General features: G+C 39.6%; 1 protein-coding gene across 1 annotated transcript in view; it reads left to right on the forward strand.

The window, feature by feature from the left end:
• Positions 1-11,466: 11,466 nt before the first annotated feature.
• The window catches only part of LOC124170500 (probable E3 ubiquitin-protein ligase makorin-1), a 49,314-nt gene continuing 47,434 nt past the window's right edge, over positions 11,467-13,346 (forward strand). Inside the window, exons 1-2 of the mRNA XM_046549262.1 lie at positions 11,467-11,653; positions 11,781-11,913. Coding sequence (XP_046405218.1) covers positions 11,879-11,913 — 35 coding nt within the window. The 5' untranslated portion in view covers positions 11,467-11,653; positions 11,781-11,878. The remainder of the gene's footprint in view (positions 11,654-11,780; positions 11,914-13,346) is intronic.

Consider the following 13,346-nt stretch of genomic DNA (forward strand, 5'->3'; position numbering starts at 1 on the left):
GGCCTTGGTAGATGAAAATAAATAAACACCTTTTTTTATACACGTAGTAGATTCTAATTACATTCTGTCAGTGTGTAGGATTAGGGTGGCAGATGTGTTTTATCTCTCTCATACATATGTCCCTCCAAATTAATTTTTTCAAATGGCTTAGCACCTGTTTTATTATGAGGTGAAGTCTCTTCATCAGAATTGTGCCTATTTAGATGTGGATTTTTTTTCTTCAATAAATGGGTATTGGTGAATTGAGAGGCAAATGTAGATTTACAAAATAATTATTTGAATTGTCATATATGATACATTCCTCAATGCAATATAAATCTAATCTATCATATAGGCTTAAGCAGCCTAAAATTACCATTGCTTGTTTTGATGGAGGATTAATTGGTTGTACAATTTTTTAAATGATGTAGTTGTTCAAGTGCCTCATGTTATACAGTCAAGGAAACTCCAAAATGTTAGTGGTCAAGGTCCGTCCTCTCAAATAAACTATAGGAAATCTTTCATGTATTTCATATCTCTTTTCTTGAATATTAGCACTTGCCTCTTGAGTTGAAAGCCTGGTGCATGATATTATATTGACTCCTCTATATATTGTGGCTGAGGGCTGCTGGATGCATTCCTGTTGGATGCATTTTGAGTAATTTGTTGAGCATGGCTGTTGCTTTTACTGTCTTCATCCCATCACAAATCCCTTTGCAGCACTTTTTATTGTCTTTTAGGAAACTAGCCATCCTATTAAGCATTATCTCATCAGTTGGTTATTCATGATTCTTCGTTAAGTGATACATATATTCCTGCTTGATAATATATATTGCTGCTGAAATTGCTCTACATGTTTATAACCTATTGGTCTTCTTTAGTGAATTGTGGGATCGTATTTATGTCAGTGAATTTTATCACCAATTTAAATCCATTTTGTCATGGATAACTTATCATCCCAATCAAGGAATCTGTGAACATACTGAGCTTCTGTGTGTTACTTTTTGAATTACTGAAAGAATTTCTCTCCTGCTGCAATAACTTTAAAAGAAGTTGGGTTTCTTGAAAAAATTTTCTATAATAATGTTTTTATAAGGTTTTGATAGTTTTTCTCTGGTTTTCTCTTATTAGAGATATGTATACATTATGTTGTTCATGGGGAAATAAATATTAACCATTGAAACTTGTTGTTAAACTACCCTGGTACTCATGAGTTGTTGCAATTTACCAACTCTGAGACAAGTTAATCTTCTTTATTACTTTGTGAGAAAACACTTCTTCTTTTACTGATTAACTTCTCATGAAAATCATCTGTGTAAAACTCAAAGGCTAGGGTCTCCGAGTGGAATAAATAATTTAATAGGGTAGTTTCCTTCAGTAAAGAAAATGAAAGGCATTGATTGCAATTCGTTACCCACCATTAGTGTATTCATACTATACAAATTAATGGCCAATTTTAACCTCATTTGAAAGAGGCCAGATTGGTGCCCATGCAATGCTACTCCACGTGACGTCACAGGGACCCAGATGCTATATGAGTAGTCAGGAGTTTTACATCGTCTGAGATTACCAATGCATACATGAGACACAGAGCTCAGGGGAACATCTCTTAGTAATCACCTATTAAAATTGCCTAAGGTTGGAAAGTTTCCTTCGCTTGATAGGGTATTAATAATACTAATTCAAGCCAAGTGCTACCTGTTAGATAGGCACTCTGCTACCTGCTAGCAGCTTTCATCGTAGCGGCATTCATAGCCTCGCACCAAGGTGGCCTCACACGTTGGCATCCAAAACCATAATGACATCTCATGGGCTTTTCCCAGCATTCATACTCTGCTGTCGTGTTTTCGCGCGTTTGAAATTTTTCACTTTCCATTTAATCGCGAAAAATAGAGATTTTCATTAAAAAATCTAAAAGCGCGAAATACCTACTCCAGGAGTAATAATCTTTTGATTTAGGCAATAAAAAAATTGCAGGAAACCACCCTATTAGTGCACTTTATATTTAATATTTGCGGCTAGTCTTGCTGTTTTCCAATGCTCAACTTTAATGCCTTAATTTTCTTTAGAAAAAAGAAAGCCCCCCCCCCCCCCCCCCCCCAGACCCTTAAAAAATATGCAATGTTAGATTTTTAATACGGTCTCATTATCATTATGCTGGTATGTATAATGAGGTATCCTTGTGCCCCCCCTGGAACAAAATCTTGGATACGGCCTTGCTTGTGCCCCCCCAGAAAGAAATCCTGGATCTGTCCCTGGGTTTGAATATGCAAATATCGATATTATATCGATGCCCAAATATGCATATCGGTATCATGCTGTCTTTCCTTTCTTTATCTCATATGGGGTTTCTGTGTACTCTGCGCCCCAGCTCGTATGCTTCAAAATTTTCTAAGTGCGACAAAATTGTCTTAGAGGCAATTTGCTTCAGAAGATGAAAATACGCTTTAAAAACCCCATATTTTAATATATGTTCGGGGAAAACTAAGTCCAAATAACACTCCGCTAAGTGACCGGCAACATGTCGCAACCTTTCTGCAACCTATAGTGAACATTCCACCCTCACATACAATCAGTGTCTTACGAATAGGATGAATCGCATTGAAATATGTATATTCTCTGGCTAAAATATTACGCGATACAAATTATCAGACCGAATGAGTATATCAGTGAGGTAATTAAGACGTTGCAGAAATGTTGCCAAAAGCCTAGCTGCTTCCTGCAACCTCGTGTAACCCTTTTGCAACGTTTTCGCAACACATTGTGTTTACTGGGGAGCCCTTTCTCCACCTCCGTACGGGACTAATATCCACTTCTGAGTCTTACGATCATGTACATGGCCTTTAGCAAGCTTCCCTCTTTCGACCCGTGTGTGCCATTTGTAAATAGCAGTATTTGAACGGAAGTTATGGCACAAAAACCACTCTATTTTTCTTTCTTATTTTATCTGCCGATTCTGATGACTTTCATGAAAATTTGGCCCACATTGAATGTGCTAAGAGTTAGTTTCGTGGAAAAATTGAGCAGGTTCTGACGTGTGGGCTTGCCGTTTTAAAAACATAGGTTATCTTTTTCTCTCATGGTTTTTTGACATTGATCTATTGTTAAAAACTGCCTTACTCTTAACTTAAATACCATACTTGTGTATTGAACATAATACCCCCAAAATGAACTATATTTCATGCCAGAAAATATTTAATAATGGTTTGAAATATGTAGTTCTTATGACAGTTCATGCGTATGAATATGTCTGGTATATGGGGTTTGTTCATAAACAGGGTTCGCCATGTATGTTATCATATAGGCATTCTGGTTAATTTAGGTTTCCTCCTTCTGTACTTAGGTACTCATAATTCTTCCCCCAATCACTTATTTCATCAACCCCTCTCCGATTAGTTCACCCTCTAAGCCTATCATAGCACAAATTCACGGTCAACTTATTGCATTACCAGGGTTTTTGTCAACCAAATACATATTGTGATTGTTATATTTATGATACTGAAAGAGAATGAACAATACATAATCAAGAGATTCAATATTTACGCTGCACTTACAATTAGACACAGGAGTGATTAATGAACTCTATCACTGTTACTCACTCTCCAGAAACCTTCCCATCACATGCGGTGAATACGTTGAGCACATAGCAGGGAGGAAGAAAAGGTACGTTCATAGCAGTCTGCCATGCAAATGTACCAGTTATGTTCATAACAGTGAAAGGCTAATGTTCTTTTTAAGTTGATTAGTGTATATTGAACTCCTGTTCAGGGGCCTGGTAAATTAACATAATGATAGCAATGAACTCATAACCAGTGAGTAGAAAGATGAATGAACACTGTGTTGTAGATACCAAGCACTGAAAATAGACTTATTATATTGATTATATTTTAGTTTCCAGTGGGGATGGCTAATTTGTTGCAAGTTAAGCCAAATTTTATCACATAGTGGACTAAATCCAAAAGGAGGACTCTACCTCCCTAGTTAATCAGAAAATTTAGGAGATGTAATCTTTCATGAGGTTTTTCAATGAAAGTTTTAATTTCGACAGTTTAGTTCGTTCTCAAAAGACAGCTCTTACGAAAGTAAGTTCCGGTTGAGTAAGGTTTAAAAAGTGTGGAAAATTACTAAAGCTGTCTCAATTATTAATATCAATGGATTTCCACAAAGTCAACTCGTCGACAATCAGTCTGACCCTTTTTCAGATTTGTTTCATGCTGTCAACAGGATTGAGGAAGTGGAAAGCCCTGGGTCCTTCACCAGTGGCTTACCAACTCAAGTAAAAATTTCTCCCTTGAACTTGACTGAAACTGGGCTGAAACTACCTCAAAACTCAATGCCTTGCTTCTATGCTGAAACTGCATTGAAATTGAAACAAAACCAGTGGAGTTTGGAAGAGGGATGGCAGTGCAGTAGCAGTGTAATTAAGAACTCCAGCTACTCCAATGAAACTCCCTTGGCCGACTAAACTGAAACTCCCTTGGCTAACTACACTGAAATTCCCTTGGCTATGAACTAGACTGAAACTCCCTTGGCCAGCTAGACTGAAACTCCATTGGCTAGCTAGACTGAAACTCCCTTGCATGCCAGGCTGAAACTCCGTTGTTTGGCTGAATACAAATTCCCTACCCAATCCATTTAAATTCCCTTCAGTGGCGCCGACTCCATAGGGCCTGAGGGGGCCTGAACCCCCCCAAAAATTCGTTACAGATGTGAGGAAAAAATGTGTCAGGCTTGTCGATTTTCCCTGGAGTGTCCAGATATCGAGATTCGAGTGATCAGGGTTCTAATGTTGATCATATGACTTCTAAAATGCTTAAAAAACTAAAATTCACTACTTATAAAATTTACCGGGGAAAGGTCCCAGGTTTGGGACCCCCCAATATTTTTTATAAGTCGGCACCCCTGATTCCCTTGTCAAATCATATGAAACACAGTAGGTAAATTAACAACTTGTGCAACCCAGCCAACAGTTGATGATCACATAACAGGTTTCTCCCACAGTTTTGCATGCATGATAAAAGATAAAGGATAGACAGGTGATTGCGATCAACAATACATAGTTTATAACTGCAATACAATTTATTAGAACATGAAAATACATCAATAAATTAATAACTGTTAAAAGCACATACAAAAATATTCTAAATGAAAGAAGTCATGGAAGTTAGATGCTCCTGCAATAGAGAAGAAACATGACTGATGAGAGTCACAAACGACTTAACTCAAAATCAAATTAGCAAAATTGCACAGTATAAAAAACTCTCCTTTACTTGGCTTAGTAGTTACATGGTGCATTATTGTGAAGCATTCAAATTATAGAAAGCAAAACTTAAATTATCACTGAGGAAGCATGAGCTTTGCATTATAGTTCAATGAAAAACAAAGCGATGACTCGTTACTTAGGCTATGTGTGAACTGGCAAGCTTCCAAAACTATCAGCAGTAACTAATAAGTATAAGCAGTAAATATACATTTCACTATAGCAATACCCACCCGCATTCCTTATTTTTTCGAAAGCCTGCTCAAGCTCACCGATTCCATTAGTCCTCCGCAGGATGGCGCGGCATCCGTGGTATTGATGACCGGTCGGTGTATTCTCCTCCTCGTCTGGGGTATCCATGAGGCAGGTGAAGTGGACGGCAGTCGCCAAGGTGTTGTAAGAAGAATTCGTTATTGGCTGCATGACCCCCAAAAAAGGAGCTCGAAATCCTTAAACCTTCCTGGATTAAAACACGAATTCAATGTCAACGTTCTCATGGCTAAACATTGGAAGGAATAAACATGCCATCAGAGAAGTTAAAACGCTTACCTCCAATTTTGACTGCAGTCACCACCACCGACCTCTTTCTCCCCTTCACCTTAATTTTGATTAATTCTTGCCTTTAAAAACCGTCGAAGTACCAGGAAAATATTTAAGCCATCAATCTTTTCATGCCAAAACCCACGCTCACCACTCGTCTTTCGCTCCTAACAACTTGAGAGAAATAACGGCAACTGACAGCTTGACATGCGGGAAAAGATATACGTGTTGCCAAAAGCTAAATTTAAAAAATACATCGCCGCTGAAAACAGGCGTCGTGTATATGTTTGGTAGATGGGTTCCGTATGTTGGCAAAACTTACAATGGGTAGCACACGCGCAGCAAGGGAGAAGCAGTTCAAATTCATGAGGGAGAGGGGATACCCAAATGCTGCAGCAGCTCTGTAGCAGGGCAGTAAAGACATGCAGCAAGAGAGATGCAGTGGTGTCATATAAATTTGGCCTGGCCTGAGGCTATTGTCCAGTTCAGTATCAGTGGGGCACACATGCAGCAAGGAAGAAGCAGTTCAAATGCAATGGACTTGCAAGGGAGAATGGCATCAGAGTTTCAGTTGAGTGCTCTTTTTCTTGTTGAGGGCAAGGCAGTGCAGTGCAGTCACAAGGTTGTTTCAAGGCAATTTTCACACATTCAGTGGAGTTTCAGCCCAGAATCAGCTCTGTTTCAAGGGAAAAATTTTTACTTGAGAATTAGGCTCTTTAGGGGGCTAAACCCCCCCCCCCCCCCAGAGCTCAGAGAAATATTTAAGTTTAATCCATTTTACTGAATTGGATTGATATTACTAATAGAATAGTGTAAGGATTATTAAAATATCCCTCTGCAAGCCGTAAAACTCACCATTTTCAACCATTTATCTTAAAATTCCGCAATTTATTATTCTCGCACCAACCTCTTATCCTGGTGGGTATACAATACCCCCACACACCCCGGTATTAGTTGCACCTAAACCCCCCCAGCCTAATAATTCCTGGCTGCTCCCCTGCCTGTTGAAATTCAACAGGTATTAAGGACAAAAATATGGCTTCACAATTATTGAAGCATTGATTAAACATTCATGGTAGGTTTAGATAAAAGCAATTTATTTCACTTTTAATATAAATAATTTGCAGGTCATTGGGAATTCATTTCTATTTTTGGATGGCAGTGATGGCAAAATTAGGATAGGTTTTCATATTTACATGAAAGACTGAGGTATGCCTGAAGTTAATCCTTTCTCCAATACCAAAAGTTCCATATATTTTGCATTCTGAGGATACATTATCATGTTTACATTAAAAACTAAGGTATGCCCCAAGGTTATCCTCTCTCTTCAATAGCCAAAGTTGTCAATGATTTTTCATTCTGAGGATAGATTTTCATGTTTACATTGAAAACTGAGGTAGGCCTAAAATCATCCTCTCTCCAATAGGAAAAGTTCTCAGAATACTTTTTAATTTTATGGTTAGATTTTTCATGTTTACATTGAGAACTGAGGTATGCCTGAAGGTTATCCTCTCTCCAATACCAAATGTTCTTAGTACATTTTGCATTCTAAGGATGTACATATTTTCATGTTTACATATATGGCATACTGAGGTTATGTCTGAAGGTTAACCTTTCTCCCATATCCATAATTCTTAATATGATACGCATTCTATGGATAGATTTAAATGTTTACAATAAAGAAACAAATAAAATAAATGTTTACAATCACTTATGGGATATTATTCTGGGGAAATGACTCTCTCTCCAGAAAGATCTTCTCTCCAAAAGCAAGCCTTAAAAGCTATGCTTCGCCTTCCCTCACGTACCCCTGGCAGACCCCTATTCAAAAAACTGTCAATTCTTACTGTTCCATCCCTCTACATTCTAAACTGTGCCCTATTTGTTAAGCAAAACCCAGAAGATTTCCCAACTCACCACAAAGTACACTCCTACCACACTCGTAATCATAGTAACATTCACCTGCCCCATTATTCTCTGTCCTCATCTCAGCACGGTCCACTTCACTCAGCTTCAGTCATCTACAATAGCTTACCACCGAACATAAAATCCATTACATCCATATCCAATTTTTTAAAATGTCTAAAGGAGCTCCTAATTAAGAAAGCATACTACACCTTAGCAGAATATTTTGATAATGACTGTGATTGTTGTAAAATGTGACCCTCTATTTTATGCCTTGTATATATTTATGTATGTATGTACACCTGACGATTTCTATGTTGCATAATGTAACCAACAGAAATAAAATTATATTATTATTATTATAAGACTGAGGTATGCCTGACATTTTTCAGTGTTTGTTTATGCCCGATATTTTGTGTCGCCTATTTGCGTTTCTTGGAATTTATCGCATTAATTAGTATTAACTTGAATTTTATTTACCTACTATTATTTATAAATAGACAGTTTATCTATACTGATCGCTTTTACTGCATTTATATCGCCTATTACCGCGGCAATCCACTATTCACGAAGCCCTGCCGTCCAGTGAAAAAAACACTTGATGGGATGAAGGGGTTGAGGGTGTATTTATATTAGAAGTTTGACGTTGGCCGTATTCTTCACAGTGGCGCTAGTGTCAGATATGCCAAAAAGGTTATCCCCCCCTCCGATCTCTAAAACTCCGGCCCAACGGTAGGTCTAGTTGCTTATATGGTCTAAGACTACAAATCCTTCAAATTTAAACAAATATTCCGTTTGCTATGAAGCGATGTTTAATTTCATCACATGGTATTGGCAAGAGGAATCAAAGTAGCTGACATGTGGTGGCCAATTTCATAAATAAGAGAGAGGTAATCGGCCGGTTTGTACTAGTGCCTTATCCAAGGTCTGTAAAAGCCTTTTACTGTTTTACTGACCTTGGCCACCTTGGCCTTATCCTGGCCATCCTGGCGGTGAGCGAAACGGGTGGGTTTTCAGCAATTTTGTGAAGCGAATACTGATGTATATATCAGCTGTGAATAATGGATGAAGTACTTTGCTCCACATCCAAAATTTTGGAGTTCAATAGAGACTTCGTTTTGAGACAAAAGAGGCCCTTCGTTGAGGGCTATGAATTGGAACGCTGTAATCACACATTGAAAGTTGGCCGCTGATCGCGTTCACGAAAGCCCAAACCTCTTCCTCCCCACCACCCGCTTGAAATTTTTATCAACTGTCTCCTCTCTAGGGCTTCGAGTGAATCTTTCCTACGCTCCCTCCACCCGCCGCCAAACCTTTCCCCCTCGGAGTCCGCCGCCATCAGAAAACTCCAAAAAAACCCCAACATAGTGATTACCTCGGCCGACAAAGGCTCCACTGTCGTTGTACTTGACACCAGCGACTACATATCAGAGTGCAACCGACTACTAGGAGACCCTTCCTCCTACTCCCCTCTCTCATCAGATCCTACCTCTGATTTTCACACAGAATTGAATGCCCTACTAAAAACAAAAACTCCCTCCGAGGGCCTAAGCCAGTCAGACATTTCCCTTCTCTTACCAGATCACCCCACTTCGCCATCTTTCTACATCCTTCCAAAAATTCATAAAGCGAATAACCCAGGCCGCCCCATAGTTTCCTCTCAAAACTCTCCTACGGAGCGCATTTCGGCCTTTGTTGATTTCTATCTCCAACCCTTCGTTCAGTCCCTTCCATCATACATCAAAGATTCCCATGACTTCCTTTCTAGACTCAATTCCATTTCCCTCCCCCCCAATCAGCCCATTATCATGGCCACTATTGATGTAACCTCACTTTACACTTCAATCCCTCATTCTGAGGGACTCGCTGCTCTCCGCCACTATCTTTCATTACGACCCACTCCTCAAAACCCTAGCACTGATTTTCTTCTTGATCTTTCCCATTTCATTCTCACCCACAATGCCTTCTCTTTTAACAATAATTACTATCTGCAAATATCCGGCTGCGCCATGGGAAGTAGGTTTAGCCCTTCTTATGCAAATCTTTTCCTTGGCCTGTTTGAAGAAAATTTCCTCACTAATTACCCCCTAAAACCTCTTCTTTGGCTCAGATACATTGATGACATTTTCATTCTCTGGCCTCATGACATCGACTCTCTCAATACCTTTGTTTCTTCACTTAACGCTTCTGCCTCAGTCTCTTTCACCTCTTCCATCTCCAAAACCAATATCAACTTCTTAGATGTGGACATACACCTTTCAGATAATAACAAATTCAAAACATCGGTTCACATCAAAGCTACTAACAAACAACAATACCTTCACTACAGCAGTTGCCATCCACCACACACCAAACGTTCCATCCCTTATTCCCTCTCTGTCCGGGGACACAGAATCTGTAATAACCCCGAAGACCTTCAAAAATTCCTCTCCAAACTCCACACCTCTCTTCTTCACCGCGGCTACCCCGAAAAACTCTTGATGAACAAAATAAGAAAAAAACCGGCTATTCACAATAAACCCCGCGCAGACAAACATTGCTCTCCTTCTCTGCTCACAACCTACTTCCCTGGTGCTCATTTGCTACAAAACTTATTGAAGGACCTGTACCCCATCCTTTCCAAACACAAGTCCACCTCTCAGATTTTCCCGTCCACTCCTCGGATAACATTTAAGAGACCACCGAATTTAAACACCATATTTAAAGCCACCCGCCCTCTCCAAAAGTCGCAGTCAGGCACTATCTCCACACCCTCACCTTGCAATCGTCCCAGGTGTAAAACCTGCAAGATATTCTCTCCACCCCCTGCCTCTTTTCTCCCCAAGCTTAAATGCCTACCGATTTTCCCCTCCACTACTTGTACTTCCACCAACATCATCTACCTTCTTCATTGTAATTTCTGCCCTGCTTTCTATATTGGCCTATGCACTACCCCTCTCAATCTCAGAATTAACAATCATCGCGCCTCCTGTTGTCCATCTTCCCCCCACTCCTCTCTACCAGTTCCTACACATTGTCTTTCACATGATTCCATTTTCAATCATTGCTACAAAGTATCCATTATTGCCTCCCTCCCTCCCACCGACTCCGCCCTCAACCTCCACACCCTCGAATTGGCGTGCATTTGGCACTTTCAAGCCAATAGCTCTCCGGGTCTGAACGTTGCATCCTAACCCCTATTCCTAACTCCCCCTCCCCATACACCTCTCCCCTTACCCCTCTTTTCCCTTTTCCAACCCTCTCCTTTCCTCACCATTCATTCTTCAGCTGACGAAGAAGCCTGAAGTGCTTCGATAGCTTCAAGTTTATTTATTCAATGTGAGTGTTTCTTTTTTGTGTCTCTGTGTGTATCGACATTAACTTAAACTATTTATATTACGTGCCACGTGCATTTCGGATTTTCCAATACATTGTGTATATATATATATATATATATAAAAACTGATACCATATTTAGATTCAGTGCCCTAATCAGTTAAAAATTTTCGACACAGCAAAAATATTTTTATGGACCAATGTAATAGCTTGTCGATGAAAGCTCTTAGGTTGTTGACATCTCAGTTACTTGGTAAGATAACTTAAAACTCTGTCTTCTAATTGTAGTTGAATGCGCACGGAATGGACGATCTGAACGGTCCCGCGGCTCCCTCCCGTGTTTGATACTCAGCGCCATCTCTACTTGACTCATGCACTATCTGCACCGATAAACGCCATTTTTGACGAAAAGCGCCGTCAGAAAAGTGAACTACGTTGACCGAGTAGTGACGTCAAGATTTTCAAGAACGTTCAGCAAGTTCAGCATACAATTCATGGGGGATGGCAGAGAAGTTACTTCCGATGCTTCCGTTAGCACGGTAGTCCTGGTTCTGTACTTAATTGGTGTTTGGCGGTTATCCGCTCAGAGTGGTATTGTAGGTGTAATCATTGCTAGCTCTTAACCAGAAGAAGACATCAAAGAATTCTTTCAATGTAAGTGATTTAATAACGTGGGGTATTCTTATTTTTATTGTCAACATAGTCCAGTTAACTGTGAATTCGACGTGATTGCATCACTGTGGGGAGGTTGATACATAAATGTTCTGTCTTGTGTTTACAGGTTGTTTGCTCGGAATTGATTTTTATTGTAAGTGCTTGGTCATTAAACTGTTCAGTGCTAAACGGTGAAGCCAACAATAACATACAATATAAAGAAATATGGCTGAAGGATGGGGTCTGCCTCATCGACAAAGGTGAGAATAATACTTAGCCCTCTGGAATAGTGTTTAATTCCTTATTATTCAAATATATTGTTAATAATTTCGTTGGAGGCTGTGCTAGATCATTTATAAGGAATGTCATGCCTTCAACATTAAATATATCGATGATGAGTTGGGAAACGTAATTGGCAATTCTTCATGGGAAATGTGGGCGGTAAGCCTGTCATACTCTAGTTTTGTGGTAATTATGTGTTGAAAACATTTCCGTGGCGTGGAGCTTATGGGCGGAGAAGCCTGTATAATGTATTTTAGGCCGTATATTAAATCTTTTTTGCATTTAAAACTTCCTGTTGTTGGTCCTCCACGTGTCATATAGAATGTAAACAATGACAGGGCTGGGTGTAATGCATTGATCTGCCGTGCACACTTTGGTCAGTAAAGCTCAGAAAAATGTTGTTACCAAGAGATTAGAAACTGATGTTATTCGCTTTACAATGGGCGCGCCCGACAATTTTTGCCTCAACATCGGCAATACTTGTTGCTGTCTGGAAATTTTATTTTGCTCGTGATTTTTACCAGATTGTTGTTCAAAGCATGCACAATTTCAGTAATTTAACGCCGTAAGTGTCTTGTATGTGATGTTGTTAGCCGTGTGCACAACACAATTGCATTTTCAAGGCAACGCCTTATTCGAAAATATTCCACTCGAGAGCAAAGATTTTCTGGCAATTAATTTTACCGTCAAGAGAAATCAAGGTTGAGGCATTTCAAGCAGGCAATTACAATTTTGGATGCATTCTATTATATTTAATTAGGTTTCCGTAAATGACGACAATCGGTCGGGAACGACTGTCTTTTGTCAAAGTTGTCCACAGTTCCAGTGGGAGGATCGCTACTGATTTCAAACTATATGCCTTGACGTTATCCCCTCCCTATTCGTTGCCGTAAGCAGTGTGGAATGACATGCAGTGTTGGAAAGGACAATAGGTTTTCGAAAAGAAAAGACGAAAATACCGAAAGTGAAAACTGCATTGAAGAGTTATTTTTTACGGAGAGCATATGAGGCCGAGAATCGAACCCATACGTTTCGATACGAAACAACTAACCCCAGTGTTATACAGCTCATCTAAACATTGTGGAATCCATTGCAAAACTCTCACCTCATTCCAGCATGAATCAGTGGTGTGGTTGTAAGTTTGGAAAGGTTGAACCCTGCGGTGGAAAAAAAATTAGCAATGCGAGAAAATTAGTAAACAACCGCAAAAGGTAGCCAGCACAACTCACTGAGCCACATGCTGTGAGACAAAGGAAGTAAATCCATGAATGATGTAGGTTTTACAAGTGAGTTCTGCATTCCAGTATTTTCAATGTCTCGAATCGATTTTCCTCTTCCCTTGTGAAGTATCAGTTAAGCATTAGGTACTTTTTTCGCAACTGATTCCACCACCAGAATGAAGAAAAATGGC

The sequence above is a fragment of the Ischnura elegans genome, chromosome X (assembly GCF_921293095.1).
Source record: "Ischnura elegans chromosome X, ioIscEleg1.1, whole genome shotgun sequence".
Classification (NCBI taxonomy): Eukaryota; Metazoa; Arthropoda; class Insecta; order Odonata; family Coenagrionidae; genus Ischnura; species Ischnura elegans.